We start from the raw sequence: 12,649 nt of genomic DNA, 5'->3' as shown, positions 1-12,649 counted from the left end.
TCAAGACCACCCTGAATGGTCCTTCTCTGCTTTGAGCTGTCCTGGGCCAGAAATTCCCAGGAGTCTGTGTGGATGTTGCATTTCTTCAGGGAGGCTTTCAGCATATTTTTCTCTGTCTGCCTAGTGATGTCTCTCTTCCCATGACAGAGTTTGGAATGGAGTGCCTAGTAATCTCTCTCTTTCCATGACAGAGTTTGGAAAACATCCTGGTTCGGATGTCTGGTGTCAGGTATGTGAATGACATAGCCTGCCTAAGGCAAGCAACAGAGTGTAACTAGGGCACACTTCGTTTCAGAGCAAAATTAAATATCAAGTTTTCAGAATCTAAGCTCTGAAATTATCAATCAGAATGCTGTGCAAATCTAATACAAATTTCCTAATTATGTCACTCTCTACTAACATAAAACATACAGATCTTAATTTGTGATAGTAAATTTATGACTCTCCTTATTGTGACAGTATGGACATTAAGGGTGATGGATGGAAAGATTAAACGTGGTGTTTAAATTTTTATAAAAGGTTTTGGTTTGATGTACTACACTGCAGCTACATTGTAAACAGACCACCTTTTTAGACACAGTATGCTTCTGGCATTTGATATACACGCATCAGCAATGACTCACTTGGTAGCATTCTTGCCTCTGAGTTAGAAGGTTGTAGGTCTAAGTTCCACTCAAGAGATCTGAACACAGGAATTAGGCTGACACTCAAGAACAGTACTGAGGGAGTTCTGCACTTTCAGATGTGCAGACTTTCAGATGAGCTTGTTTTACTGAAGTGGTGTCTAAGTTGTAAAATATTTTATCACAACATTTTGAAGAAGGTAAGCTTCTTCTGGTGTCCCCATCAATGCTAAAGCCCTCATTCAACATTTCTAAAACATTAGGTAAAATATTAAGTTACGATTATAGGAAAACTAAGCAAAGATTCCTCCTCTTCTCTGCATGCTTTAATGGGAGTTTGTTGTATATGATTTGGTTGCTGCTTTTCTTACACTTTAACCGAAACTATACTTCAAAAATACTTCACTGGCTGTAAAGTGCTTTGCAATGTCCCAATGGGAACTTGAAAAGTGCTATGTATGTAAGTGCTTCTTTTATTGCTCATGGTTTAGTGGTCTGTACTGAACAATAGTTGAGGGGATGGCCAGCCACATTTGAAGTCTTGGGTGTTCTTTTAGCAGTTTGTGGGCAACTTACTGTCTGCCTGACTTGGTTTCTCTTTTATTTCAGCCCTCCCCATTCTCATTCATGTACAGCACCATCAACTGTAATCTCACTTTAATTATCTTTTTTTTAGGGTTTACAACCATTTAGTTCACCTCCTTAAAATCTGAAATTTAACTCAGATACAATAAAGGACAAAGACAAAAATACAGATAACAATGAAAGACAAATCCATGTCCTGCTTTCATACAATGTTAATAGAGGCAGTATTGTTATCTTAAACCATATGACAAGCCTAGGAAAGCTTTGAAAAAACACGTAAAGCTTGATTACAAAGGGAAATATGAGCCTGTATGTCAGAGGTTTCAGTAAAACAAAGGAGAATTTTCAAAACATTCTAACAGGCGTCAAGCTGCAGGTCAATCCCATAACAACTGGTGGATAGTTCCACAAGACTTTCCAAGCTTAAGAATATAGGGACACTGGGAATATTTGACTTTTCTTGGTGTATGTGTGTGTGTATATATATAAAATATTTAACTTTTTCTTGGGATATATAGTAACAGATATAATATGCCAACAAATCAACAAATTTAGAGAAATATAGTAATCAAGTGAATCTGACAGAAACGCCTGACCTTTGGGATCTGGAAACAGTGTGTTTGGGACCCCGGCTTCATAACCTATGCAACTGGGGAAAATTTACAATACAACCGTAAAGCAATGAATGCATATTTTTAGCCTCGGGCAGCAGGACTTGTCTTTGCTAATGAGTGCTTTGAAGTTTAACACTGCTAAAGGACCACCACTGACTTTACCATCTGTTCTTAATAAATACTACAGAATTCTGCAAGGAAGGGAGAAGAAAAAAACCCGTAAAAGACTATTTTAAACTTTGGTAGAAGTAGCATTTCCGAAAATGTTAATTGTGGCCTCAAGGTAGCTAGTCTCAGTGCTATCTGACTTGGGTTTGGAGGTGGTTATTTTTCCACTGGGAATCGGAGGTTTGTATGTTGTAATAAAAGCCTGAAGTAAAAAGTTTATAAACAGAAAGTAAGTGCAAAAATAACAGGCAATGCATAAATACCCCCAATTATCTGAATCTGCTGCAGAAAACCTCAATGGGATGGAGCCAGTAAAAGAATGAAATGATTAGAAAACTGAAATTGAATAGCAATGTGGCATAAGGAAAGATAATCTGATGGCAAAAGAAAATCAGATCAACTTTGATTTTAATGTGACTTTACACAGAAGGTCATAAAATTCAGAGATGTAATCATGGTAACTGAAGGAGATGCCAAACCACATTGATCCTCTCTTGCTCCTTTTTATTTAAAGTTACACATGACTTTATTATGTGGAGATACAAGTTATTCTCCAAGTGTATTGTTCAAATTATGTTGACCCTGAAACACCACAAGTTTTGTCTGTTGGTGCTGCTAAACCTTTGGGTTTTTGCTGTCATGGATACTTGAGTAAAGTGTGTGTGTCTCTGCCAGAGCTGGTGGGGTTGCAGTGACTTGATGGGACTGGCCGCTAATTGGCCAGCTATGCGATTAGTATAGGATTAACGTAACTGGGTGCTTGATGGTTGCAGTTTACTTAGTGGACTGAAGGGCCTGTTTCTGTTCTGTACTGTTCTGGAGTAGGGTTGACTATCACGCAGCCCGAAGAAATATATGACCTTAACAAATCCTTTTCCAAGATAGCCAGTATCCTTACTGTAGCTAACCCCTTTGAGGCTGGGTGCTGTGAAGAAAACAACCTCCCTAAGTTTGCCAGGAGAAGAAGGCAGGGAGAGCAGGCTGCACCTCTGTCAACTGACAAGTATTCTATGGGGATTCAACAGGGAGAACTTAATTTTATCATTTCGACTTGTTCAAGCAAGAGTGCGGATGGTATCCCTTCATAAATTATTGGCATATCAAGAATGGGAAGGAGATTTAGCGTAAATACGTCCTGACCTAATTTCTGTCCCTATTCATCTCGTCTCTTTTGATAATAGCACACAGTGTGCTCTACCATTTAGGAAATACAGCAGTATGATCATGCAGTGGCTCCTTAGAAGCTGATATAGAGTCACAGACATACAGCACACAAACACTTCGGCCCACTGAGTCCATGCCAAATATCAACCGCTATATAGCATAATCCTACTTTAATCCTATTTTTCTTTACAAAGATAAGGCACTTCTTTGAGTTCATTTCTTTTATTAAATGAATACAGGAACTTGGGTGTTCCTATGAATAATTTTTTTTCCAAAAAAAATACATTTTCTAATTTTTACCATCAAGATTATAAGGAGACTTCACCAGGACCATTGATCTTCTCAGTATGAACACTATGCAAGAGACATCATCAAAACCTGTCTGCTGAGACAAGGCATTTTGAATCAATGAAATCAATGAAATTACTCATTGGGGATATGCAATTCATAATATCAGTCAAAATGGAGATGTGAATAAACAACATAGTATCCAGGTTATTTTAAAGGCCAATGTTTTCTTCCTAAACATGATATTTCTATTAAATTATTGTGTTAGCTTTTTGAAACAGCAGTTGGTTGTGCAAGTGATGGCTGTAACACATGGCGGAAATGCTAATATTTCCACCAGGTTAAATTATTGGTTCTACAATTTATGAGTGGTATAAAATGATTAATATTAGTCAGGAAGGTTTGATATCAGGTTTCACAGATAATAATACATTGAATTTATGTTCACAATGTTCATGAGCTCTAAACTGCTTTGGGATATCCTAAGCTCATGTAAGTTATTAAATGCATATTTTGGCTCTTTTCTTTTGTTAGGTTTGATTGAGTGAAACGGTTACATAAGGTTAGATATGCTTTGCTAGAGCAAGGCTTTCAAATAATGGCTTGGAATTTGCAATCAGCGCCAAAGGGATGCTGCTTGCTGACCTTGAATAAAGTTGTTCACAAAGGTTTAGCACACTGAGTGTGTTGAGTTCTCCTATTACAATATGACTTCCACTCCAGCTATATCCTTTGGGATCGTGTGACATCTGGGAACAGTGAAGTCATAAGCAGCCTGAACAGCCAATCAGAACAGAGTAAACTGGGATTGAAAAACTGGGATTATAAATAATTTTATATTCATTTTACAGCAAATGGGAAAAACACATGGCATTCAACAGAAGCTGAACAATATTTTTTACTAAAAATTATCACTTTAAGAAATATGTGATATTTTTTAATCCTTATGATGGAATGGAATTTCTGACACGCCACATAATATACTTTTTGGGACAGAGAGTTTGTTTCGCAGTACTTATGAAGCAGTACACCATTAAAAATTCAGTATATCATTAAAAACTCAGTTTTAGCATCCAGTAAGCCAATGTTTTCAATTGACTTTGCAACCAAAACAGTGTTTGATATATTGAAGTATAAATCAATTACTGCATCTCTGCTGACTGCACCAGGAAAAATCACAACAATCTTCCCCAGGTTAATACTGGCAGCAACTTCTGGACTTAAGCATTTAAGTGCACACATGGGGAAGCCTAAAGTGGAGGACAACTTTACACAAAAACAACAGTAAGTGCAAACAGCTTTGCTACCTCTACAGTCACATATCCTGGGGCAACATTGATATAAATTGCTGTATGATACTGCCACATCAAATATCTTAAAAATTATTTACTTAACACTGGTTAAAAGTGAAAACATTTAATCTTACCATCATCCACAGGATCCCTAAATGAGCCTGAGCGGATCATCCCCTTTGGTCTTTCTGCCAAAGAAATTGTGCTTCCCATCTGCAGACTTCCATACAAATCAAAAGAGGAATCATGGGTTGGAATGCTATTGGAGCGCATCATTTTTGGAGTGGGGCTGCTGAGCTGAGACACCACTGTGGGGCTTGCTGTTAATGAAGCAATATACATATTCAACTAAGCTGCAAATCGCAGAATGAAAACAGAAACAAGTCTGGATGTGAATCCGATGTGAGAAGACATACAGAGAAAGAAAAAATGATTTAGCAGTTCATTTTTTTTGGCTGGACAGGATTGCTCATTAATCTGCATCACATCCAGGTAACAGATCAGATATTTAGCAATAGATGTATTTATGCTATATGTATTCATCTAATTATGCTTCAAACACTGACTGTCACTGTTGTTGCTGCGGAACTTACTTCAATATCTATTTGAGGGCAACATTTTGGCAACATCATTTATGAGTAATAGAAATCCTCAATAAAATTAATTTCATATCTGTTTCCACATACAAAGTTGAAGTAAAATGCTCCAACAAAAATTGTGGAAATGACATTTGCAAAAGTGAGTTTTCAGCCACATTAGGTGAGCTCTGGGTTTTTATCAACCTCAGAAGCCTAACCGGTATATTACTATCATATTGAATAGTCCCCAAAGCACTTTGAAAATAAAGGAAAAGTGACCATGGCACAACATTGTTTTAACATAATCTTACTAATTCCGACACTAGTTAATGTATTAAACTAATAGTTTGTACTGATACATATAGCAAAAGTTTCAATGACTGATATTGAAAAAGGACACATTCTGAGAAATAAATAAAAACAATTAATTAATGTTCAAAAGTGAAATAAATATGTTATTTTCATAATCCCAAACTACTACACTTCATTGAATGGACTTCTGCATTTAAGGTAGTAATCACAGCAATTACATACAATTTATGAAAAAAAATTGATAGTTCTTCGAATATTTTTGGGTGTTTTTGCACAAACAATATTATTCAACCATAAGAGTTAGAAATAATGAACAGGTGCTGTATAGAACTTAGGTTTGTTCTTTTTCCCAGTATCCAGCTGTTAATTGGCATTCACTCTGAGAATGTCACATCTCTTGTATAATTGCCATTTGTTTACTGCAAAGTCCATAAAAAAGAGTCTTTTGTCATGCTTCATGGTCACTAATGAGACTTCTGGTCTAAATTAACTGTTGGTTTTAGAATCACCTCATTAAGATGCCAGTTAAACAAACTTCAGGCTTAAAAAAAGGAATATTCAGATTTCATAAATATTCTATCTGGATGATTCACTTCATAGAAGTTTGTTTTTAAATTGTAAGGAATTCCAGGTCAGGTCATTACTAAATTCACACACTGAAATGTTGTGACAAGGATTAGTATTAACTAGGATTCTGTAATCTGTGCTTGGCTGGTGCAGATCTCTTGAGGCCATTGGAGTGACATAGGATCTTCTGGGCACTGGACAGAAATCCTGTCATGTTGGAGGTAGAAGGGGATGGGGGGAGGTGTATACAAAACAAATCCTATCCACAAAAATACTGATGAGTAATTTGACAGCTGACTAAGACGTTCCCTGAGCTTAGCTGGCTGTCAAATAGTCAAAATATAAAATATGCTTCCGACATTCAGAAACATTCAAAGAGAGTTCACAATCATGAAACATCTTTAAACTAATTAAAATGATTAAAACTTAAAAAAAATAAAAACTTATATAAACTTTAAAAACATGAAAATTAAAATATTTAAGTAAACATAAACAACTTTAAAATTGTAAATGACCTGAAAGGATGCTTGGTCTTTACATCTATTCCTCTCCATTGAAGTGATGGAAGCTCAGCTCATGTACAGATTGTCCAGATTGACTTGACTGGCAAATGGTAGGAAGCAGGAATCCACAGAAGTGATATGAACATGGCAAATAGAGGGCTATGGACCAAGTGCTGGGCAATGGGATAAATACGAAAGGTGCCCACTGGTCGGTGTGACCTGTTTCCATTCTGTTTGATTCCATGATTCTGCAAATATAATTCTGAAACTGATACCAAATTGGAGCGTGGGGAGAAGTCATTAACTGTAGAAGACAACTGCAGCTAAATACACAAAGCCAATAGTGAACTTGAAATATGTGCCCGTGATTGGAAATTCACCTTCAGTATAAATAAATGAGCTAACACATGTTGTCAAAAAGAAAAAGCAGCCACATGATCCTCTCAAAGTATCTGTAATTCAGGTAGTGGCTCAAAATAATTTTGAGTTGCAGAATTTGATCATTGTGGGTCAAAAAGAGCACAATGAAGATTGAAAGTAAAATGTGATCATAATCTGTTTTGCCTCAATTACTCCCTGTGATAGTGAGTTCCACTTTCTAACCTTTATCTGGGTAAAGAGTTTTCTCCTGAATTCTGTTCCGGAGTATTTACTGCCTTACATTTATCACCCATGCTTTTAGTTACACCAGATGGAAAACTCTACTCAATTTATACCCTTTCAACATCTTAAACACCTCTCTATTGGCTCACTCAGTCTTATTTTCTTGCCTTCCCTGTCAGGTATAGTTTCACATTTTTGATATCTTTCCAGAAATTAGTTTTTATGGCACTCTTCCTTTTTTAAACAATTTTTTTAATAAAATGGTGTACTTCAAGTAGAGTCCAAACACATTTCTTTATATTAATGGCTTTGTGTACATTGCTGCAATCCTCTTTTGTAATTAATGACACCTCTCCATCTTCCAATTCGTTATCAATTTCAGAATTATATCTGCATTTCTCATGTCCATATCATTCATGTAAACACTGAACAACAGCAGTTAGCCTTCAGGATTCTACTCCCCATCATTTATCAATCAGTGTATCCACCTCTAACCTAATCATCGAGGTCAGCAGACATTAGGACCATCAGGAATTGAGCACAACATATATCAGCATTTGTGGAGGCAAAAGGTGCAAGTCTCTGCAGATGCTGCTTGACCTGCTGAGTTTACTCGCATTCTGTTTTTGTTTTTCCAGATTCTAACATCTACAGATGTTGTCTACCATATGCACCAGGAGTTTAGATGAAAGTAAGGTCAGAAATCATTTATGCATTAGTCACTAAAATATGAAGATCTGTCAAAATCTGGATACTGCTCGACAAATTAACAGTGACAGATTTTGTTTGTTGCAGGCATAAATAGTTTATACTTATGTGGGTAACTCCAAGTGTATATCTAATCTGTAAAGTTTACATAAAAGTGTAATGTACTTATTCTGTGTGCATTTTTGCATACATAGACAAAGCCCATCTATTTAAAGCAACTTAAAACTTTAAAGAGTGCATAGAGTAATGCAGCATGATTGAGTCTAGCATTTATATATAAACTTCATTAATCAAAATTTTTATATGACCATTCTTCAATGGTCAACAGGTCTCTTGGCTACATTATAAAGCATTATAAATTTTCTTTTACAATGTGGAAACTAACTTCAAACCATTCAACAACATATATCATGTGTATGCTTTCCTCAATAAAATTTATTTCTCCAAAAAATAAAATTTGTCATTCTTAATACATTCTATACTCAGCAGCTGCAAGACAAAAAGGATATTTTTCAGTAAAATTAAATAGACAAAAGGCGAATGGAAAACCCAGAGTACAGGTTTTGTTTATAACGTAATTGAATATGAAACGTACTAACCTAAATTTGACAACGGGACAGCAGAGGGAGAAGAAAGTAATTGGTTATCTGAGTCTATAGAGCCGCCAATAGGGCGTGTGTGGAGCCATTCCTTCGTGTCTTCTTGCTGCGAACTTGTTCCATATCTGTAAATGAAGTGAAATCAGATGCACATAAATTATCATTCACTTGGCTAATGTAGGAACCGGGCTAATAGTGTGGAAGGTAATGGAGTAAAAGTACAAATTAATATTTTATGTTATGGATAGTTTATACTGCTTGCTGGTATTAGCTCTATAATTCACTCAAGATAAATTTAAATACTGCACATTTAGTATTAATAGATATATAGCACCGAGTTCTTGATTATATTATAAATGCAATATAGGATCAAATAGAGATGGATTTCTACAGAGACAATGCTTTAGTTGTTTGCCAACTCTTCTGCACAGGGTTCTGAATACTTTCCACTTCCATCAGAATGACTGCTTTTGTAACTGAAGAGAATTAAGTACATTTAAACCAGAGAAGTAACCATCATCCCTCAGAGTTGGAACAAAGAGAATCTCAACCAAAGAAACCAAGTCTACTTTAAAATAAGCATACAGAATAAAACACAAGACTTTCTAACGAGGATCAAACATTTGTTGTTTAAGTTCGTTCTGAGCTAAAAAGACGTGTTTCCATCACAATTGTCAAGCAAATTATTTTGTGTGTTTGCTTGTGCTTGGGGCAAATTTTTCTCCATATGCTGAACCTAAGATAAAATCTAGCCTTCAAGTGAAATATAACACTTCTGAGTACAATGACCAATTCAAAACCTTGGGTACTTGTGTCAGTTTAAACTCACTATAAATTGACATACAAAAAAATTATTTTAAGAACACTCCTTTATTTGTTTTTGAAACTATTTCAAATGTTTTTGAAACTGTTTGAAAGTAGCAAAAATGTGAAACTATTGAAAGGTTGGTACAGATTGAAACTCCCCTGTCCAGCACCCCTGGAACCTGACTGGTGCCAGACCACAGAAAATGCCAGACCACAGAAAATGTCCCTCTTTGAGCAGAAGAACTGTTCTTTTTAGGTATACAATTCCCCAAGTTAAGTAAGGATTTCAAGAACTGTCCGTAACCCGAAGTTGCCGTAAATTAGAAACACTGTTGGCTGAGATCGCAAAGGTAGGTTAAAGGTTAATCTGTAGCTAATTAACCTGCAGATTAGTACAGATCTTAGTTAATTTCAGATCCCTTAGTTAGATTTTAGATAGAACTTGTTTATTGGTACAGATTTGAATTACAGGTTTAAACATGTCGGAGCACAGGATTTGCTGGACCACAGAATGCCAGATTAGAGAGTTTCAACCTGAAGCTCTGAAAGATAGACCTAGAACTGTCCAAAATGTATATTATATCAGTTCCATGCTCTGCTCTGGTTTGCAGCTTTTAGCGATGACAGAAGTCTTTTATCAAGAAGCTGTTTGCACAAAATTACACACCTTAGTGGTTTTGAGAGATTTAGACCTGGCTTAATTCATAAAGTGTGCTCATTTGAAGCTCGTTCATCTAGCATCACTTACATTTTGTACAAAAGTAACAAAACCTGGCATGACTCACATTTTCAAAACATGAATTTAAGATAATTCTATAATGGGCTTGCTCAGTTGATCATTCATTTTAATTTTATTTCAAGTATGTTCAAATGATAAAAAAAACCAGGGACTCCAACATGGTTAACCTGGCTAACAAGTTGTCTAAACTTTTATAAAATAGTTGGACAGTTGGAAAAGATTTAGGTTGTGCCCTGCTATTATGTCAACTCTACTCAAGCACAATGGTGTGGACAAAATAAATTACAAACATTCTGATATTCTTAGATTCACAAATTGGATCTGGGGCAGACAAGGCAGATAACTTGTCAGCTTTGTTCAAGGAGGAAAAATAAGATTAAACTGGATAACAATATTTCAGCTAGCCTTGCAGTTGTGAGCAAACTCTTGGGATACTTAATTCAAGATTAAATTTAAAAGCATTCATAGATGCATCTGATTGAATCAAAAACAGCCGTTACTTTATCTTAGAATAAAGTGGTCATTTAAACAAAATGCCAATTGGGAGGAGAAATGAGAAGTAGCAATATAGTTCATACGGAAGGTTCTGTAAAATGAATAAAATGTCTGTGTGAGTCCATTAAATTGCAAGTGCAGATTGATAAAGTCAGGAAATAAAAGCATTGTGAGTTTTAAAAGTAGGGTGTAAGGAATTAAAATATGAAAATATCATCCTTTGTCTCAAGCTAACGGAGGCAGCGGAATATTACACAGTTTTGGGCACCTTCCTGAAGCAATGATATTAAAGCCTCAGAAACCATGTGGTAACCAGCAGGATATGAGTGATGAAGCAATGAAAGAGGGCTAGGAGTTCCTAGAATTATTTGAAAGTGCTATTAAGATCTTAAGAAGTTAAATAGAGATGTTTTGAATTATGAAGTTTTATTATTGGTGAGAGACCACTTCCTTTGATTGGGGCAAAGTCATGAGGGGTCACCCACTTAAAATGTTTATTAAGAGGATGTAGGTTAGGAGAAATTTATTTGTTCAGAGTTGTTAGAGCAGGGAATATTTTGCTCTTGGGAATAGCTGATATTACGAAAACATTACCTTTAGCAGAAAAATTGTGTGCATAAGCGGAAGAAGATACAAGACCATGGGGGCAGAATGGCTTTGGGTTTAGATCTGAATTGATCTGGTTAAAAAAGTCAGCGTGTTGAAGTTATCTGACCTCGTCCTGTGCTGCAAACCTCAATGGTTGTAAGCTTCTTAAACTGACATTGAAAGGTTCATTTATAACTCTGTCTGAACTGTCATTGATTCCATCTTAGTTACACATCAAAAAAGCTTCTTTCAAACTAGTAATAAGTCTTTGTAACAGTCTCCTGATGATATTTAATTTAAAATAATCATTCATGTCAGGTTTTAAATACATCAACCTAAAAATCCCCACATATAGCAGAATGTTTTAATCACACTTTGCGAGTGAATTTTATCGAAGGTGTCCAGTTAAATCTGATTAGTTACTTTGTGCATGTAGAGTTTGCATCTAGAAATTTGATCCAGTCCCTCCATGTCCAAAGAAAACACTGCAGGAAGGTCACTGGGCATGCACAATCACCTCAACTGGCATGTAACCTATGACTTCCATCAGCTGCGTGATCTTACACCACACATACACAGTTCACAAGCAACACAGGCCCAGTGCTGTAGGAGGGCTTAAAAAGAGGTGAAACATATCCTTTAATAGCCTTTCCCACCAGGGTTGAAGTCCAATGAGTTGATCTACCTTGAAGCAGGATGCAGCTTTATCTACTCCCATCTTGTGATTCCCTTACTGCCTCATTGGCGCCAATCCCCAGCTACAATAAGTCTTCACCCTCTCCCGATGTCCTCTAAGTGTCTTGGATCTCTCTGCATCTCCCCACTGATTTTCTGCTTGAGCTTTCCACCTCCAGTGTCCTTCCTGATACCCATTTAGAACTTCACCTTGGTGTCTCTCTCTGATCTCTCCATTCGCATCAATATCATCTCCGAGAACTTTGCTCAATATTCTTCCAGGTTCTTTCTGATCTTTTCCCCTTGGCCATCATCCCCGCAAAAAATGATGATCGTCTTCCTCCTCCCTCTCCAAACATCAACTACAGCATTATTCCTTAATGCTTCACTTCCTCTCACCATTGTCATCTTCACATCCAACACCCCGGATTTAATCTCCCTCTCTGGATCTTCCCCCTCAACCTCCATCTCTACATCCTCTTCCCCCAATCCTCTCCCAATTCCCGTCTGCTCTCTTTCGCCTACCATTGACTGTTCAATCTTGATGGTGAGAGATGGTGGAAGGAAGGCCCATGTGCCTCATTGAACTTATAAGACCAGCTCAATTTTGGGTGTAATTTGAGGCAGAGTATTGGAAGCTCAATGTTTTGCAGCCCCTGAAGTGCCTCATCATTTTGTGAAAACATGCTGCAGAATTTCTAGCCATCATGTTTTCTGGCCTGCTCAATATACTCTAGAAGA

The 12,649-nt window shown here is 36.6% G+C and overlaps 1 protein-coding gene across 2 annotated transcripts in view; it reads right to left on the bottom strand.

Annotated features, from left to right (window-relative positions):
• Nucleotides 1–12,649, bottom strand: part of nav1b (neuron navigator 1b) — a 485,995-nt gene that overhangs the window by 69,111 nt on the left and 404,235 nt on the right. For both annotated transcript variants that reach the window (XM_052034603.1, XM_052034604.1), the window contains 2 exons: nucleotides 8,605–8,729; nucleotides 4,869–5,054 (listed from right to left, as the gene is read on the bottom strand). In XM_052034603.1, the coding sequence (XP_051890563.1) occupies nucleotides 4,869–5,054; nucleotides 8,605–8,729 (311 nt within the window). The remainder of the gene's footprint in view (nucleotides 1–4,868; nucleotides 5,055–8,604; nucleotides 8,730–12,649) is intronic.

The sequence above is a fragment of the Pristis pectinata genome, chromosome 20 (assembly GCF_009764475.1).
Source record: "Pristis pectinata isolate sPriPec2 chromosome 20, sPriPec2.1.pri, whole genome shotgun sequence".
In the NCBI taxonomy this organism is placed as follows: domain Eukaryota; kingdom Metazoa; phylum Chordata; class Chondrichthyes; order Rhinopristiformes; family Pristidae; genus Pristis; species Pristis pectinata.
The sequence above is the reverse complement of the archived record's forward strand: the minus strand, read 5'-3'. Positions and strand labels throughout refer to the sequence as shown.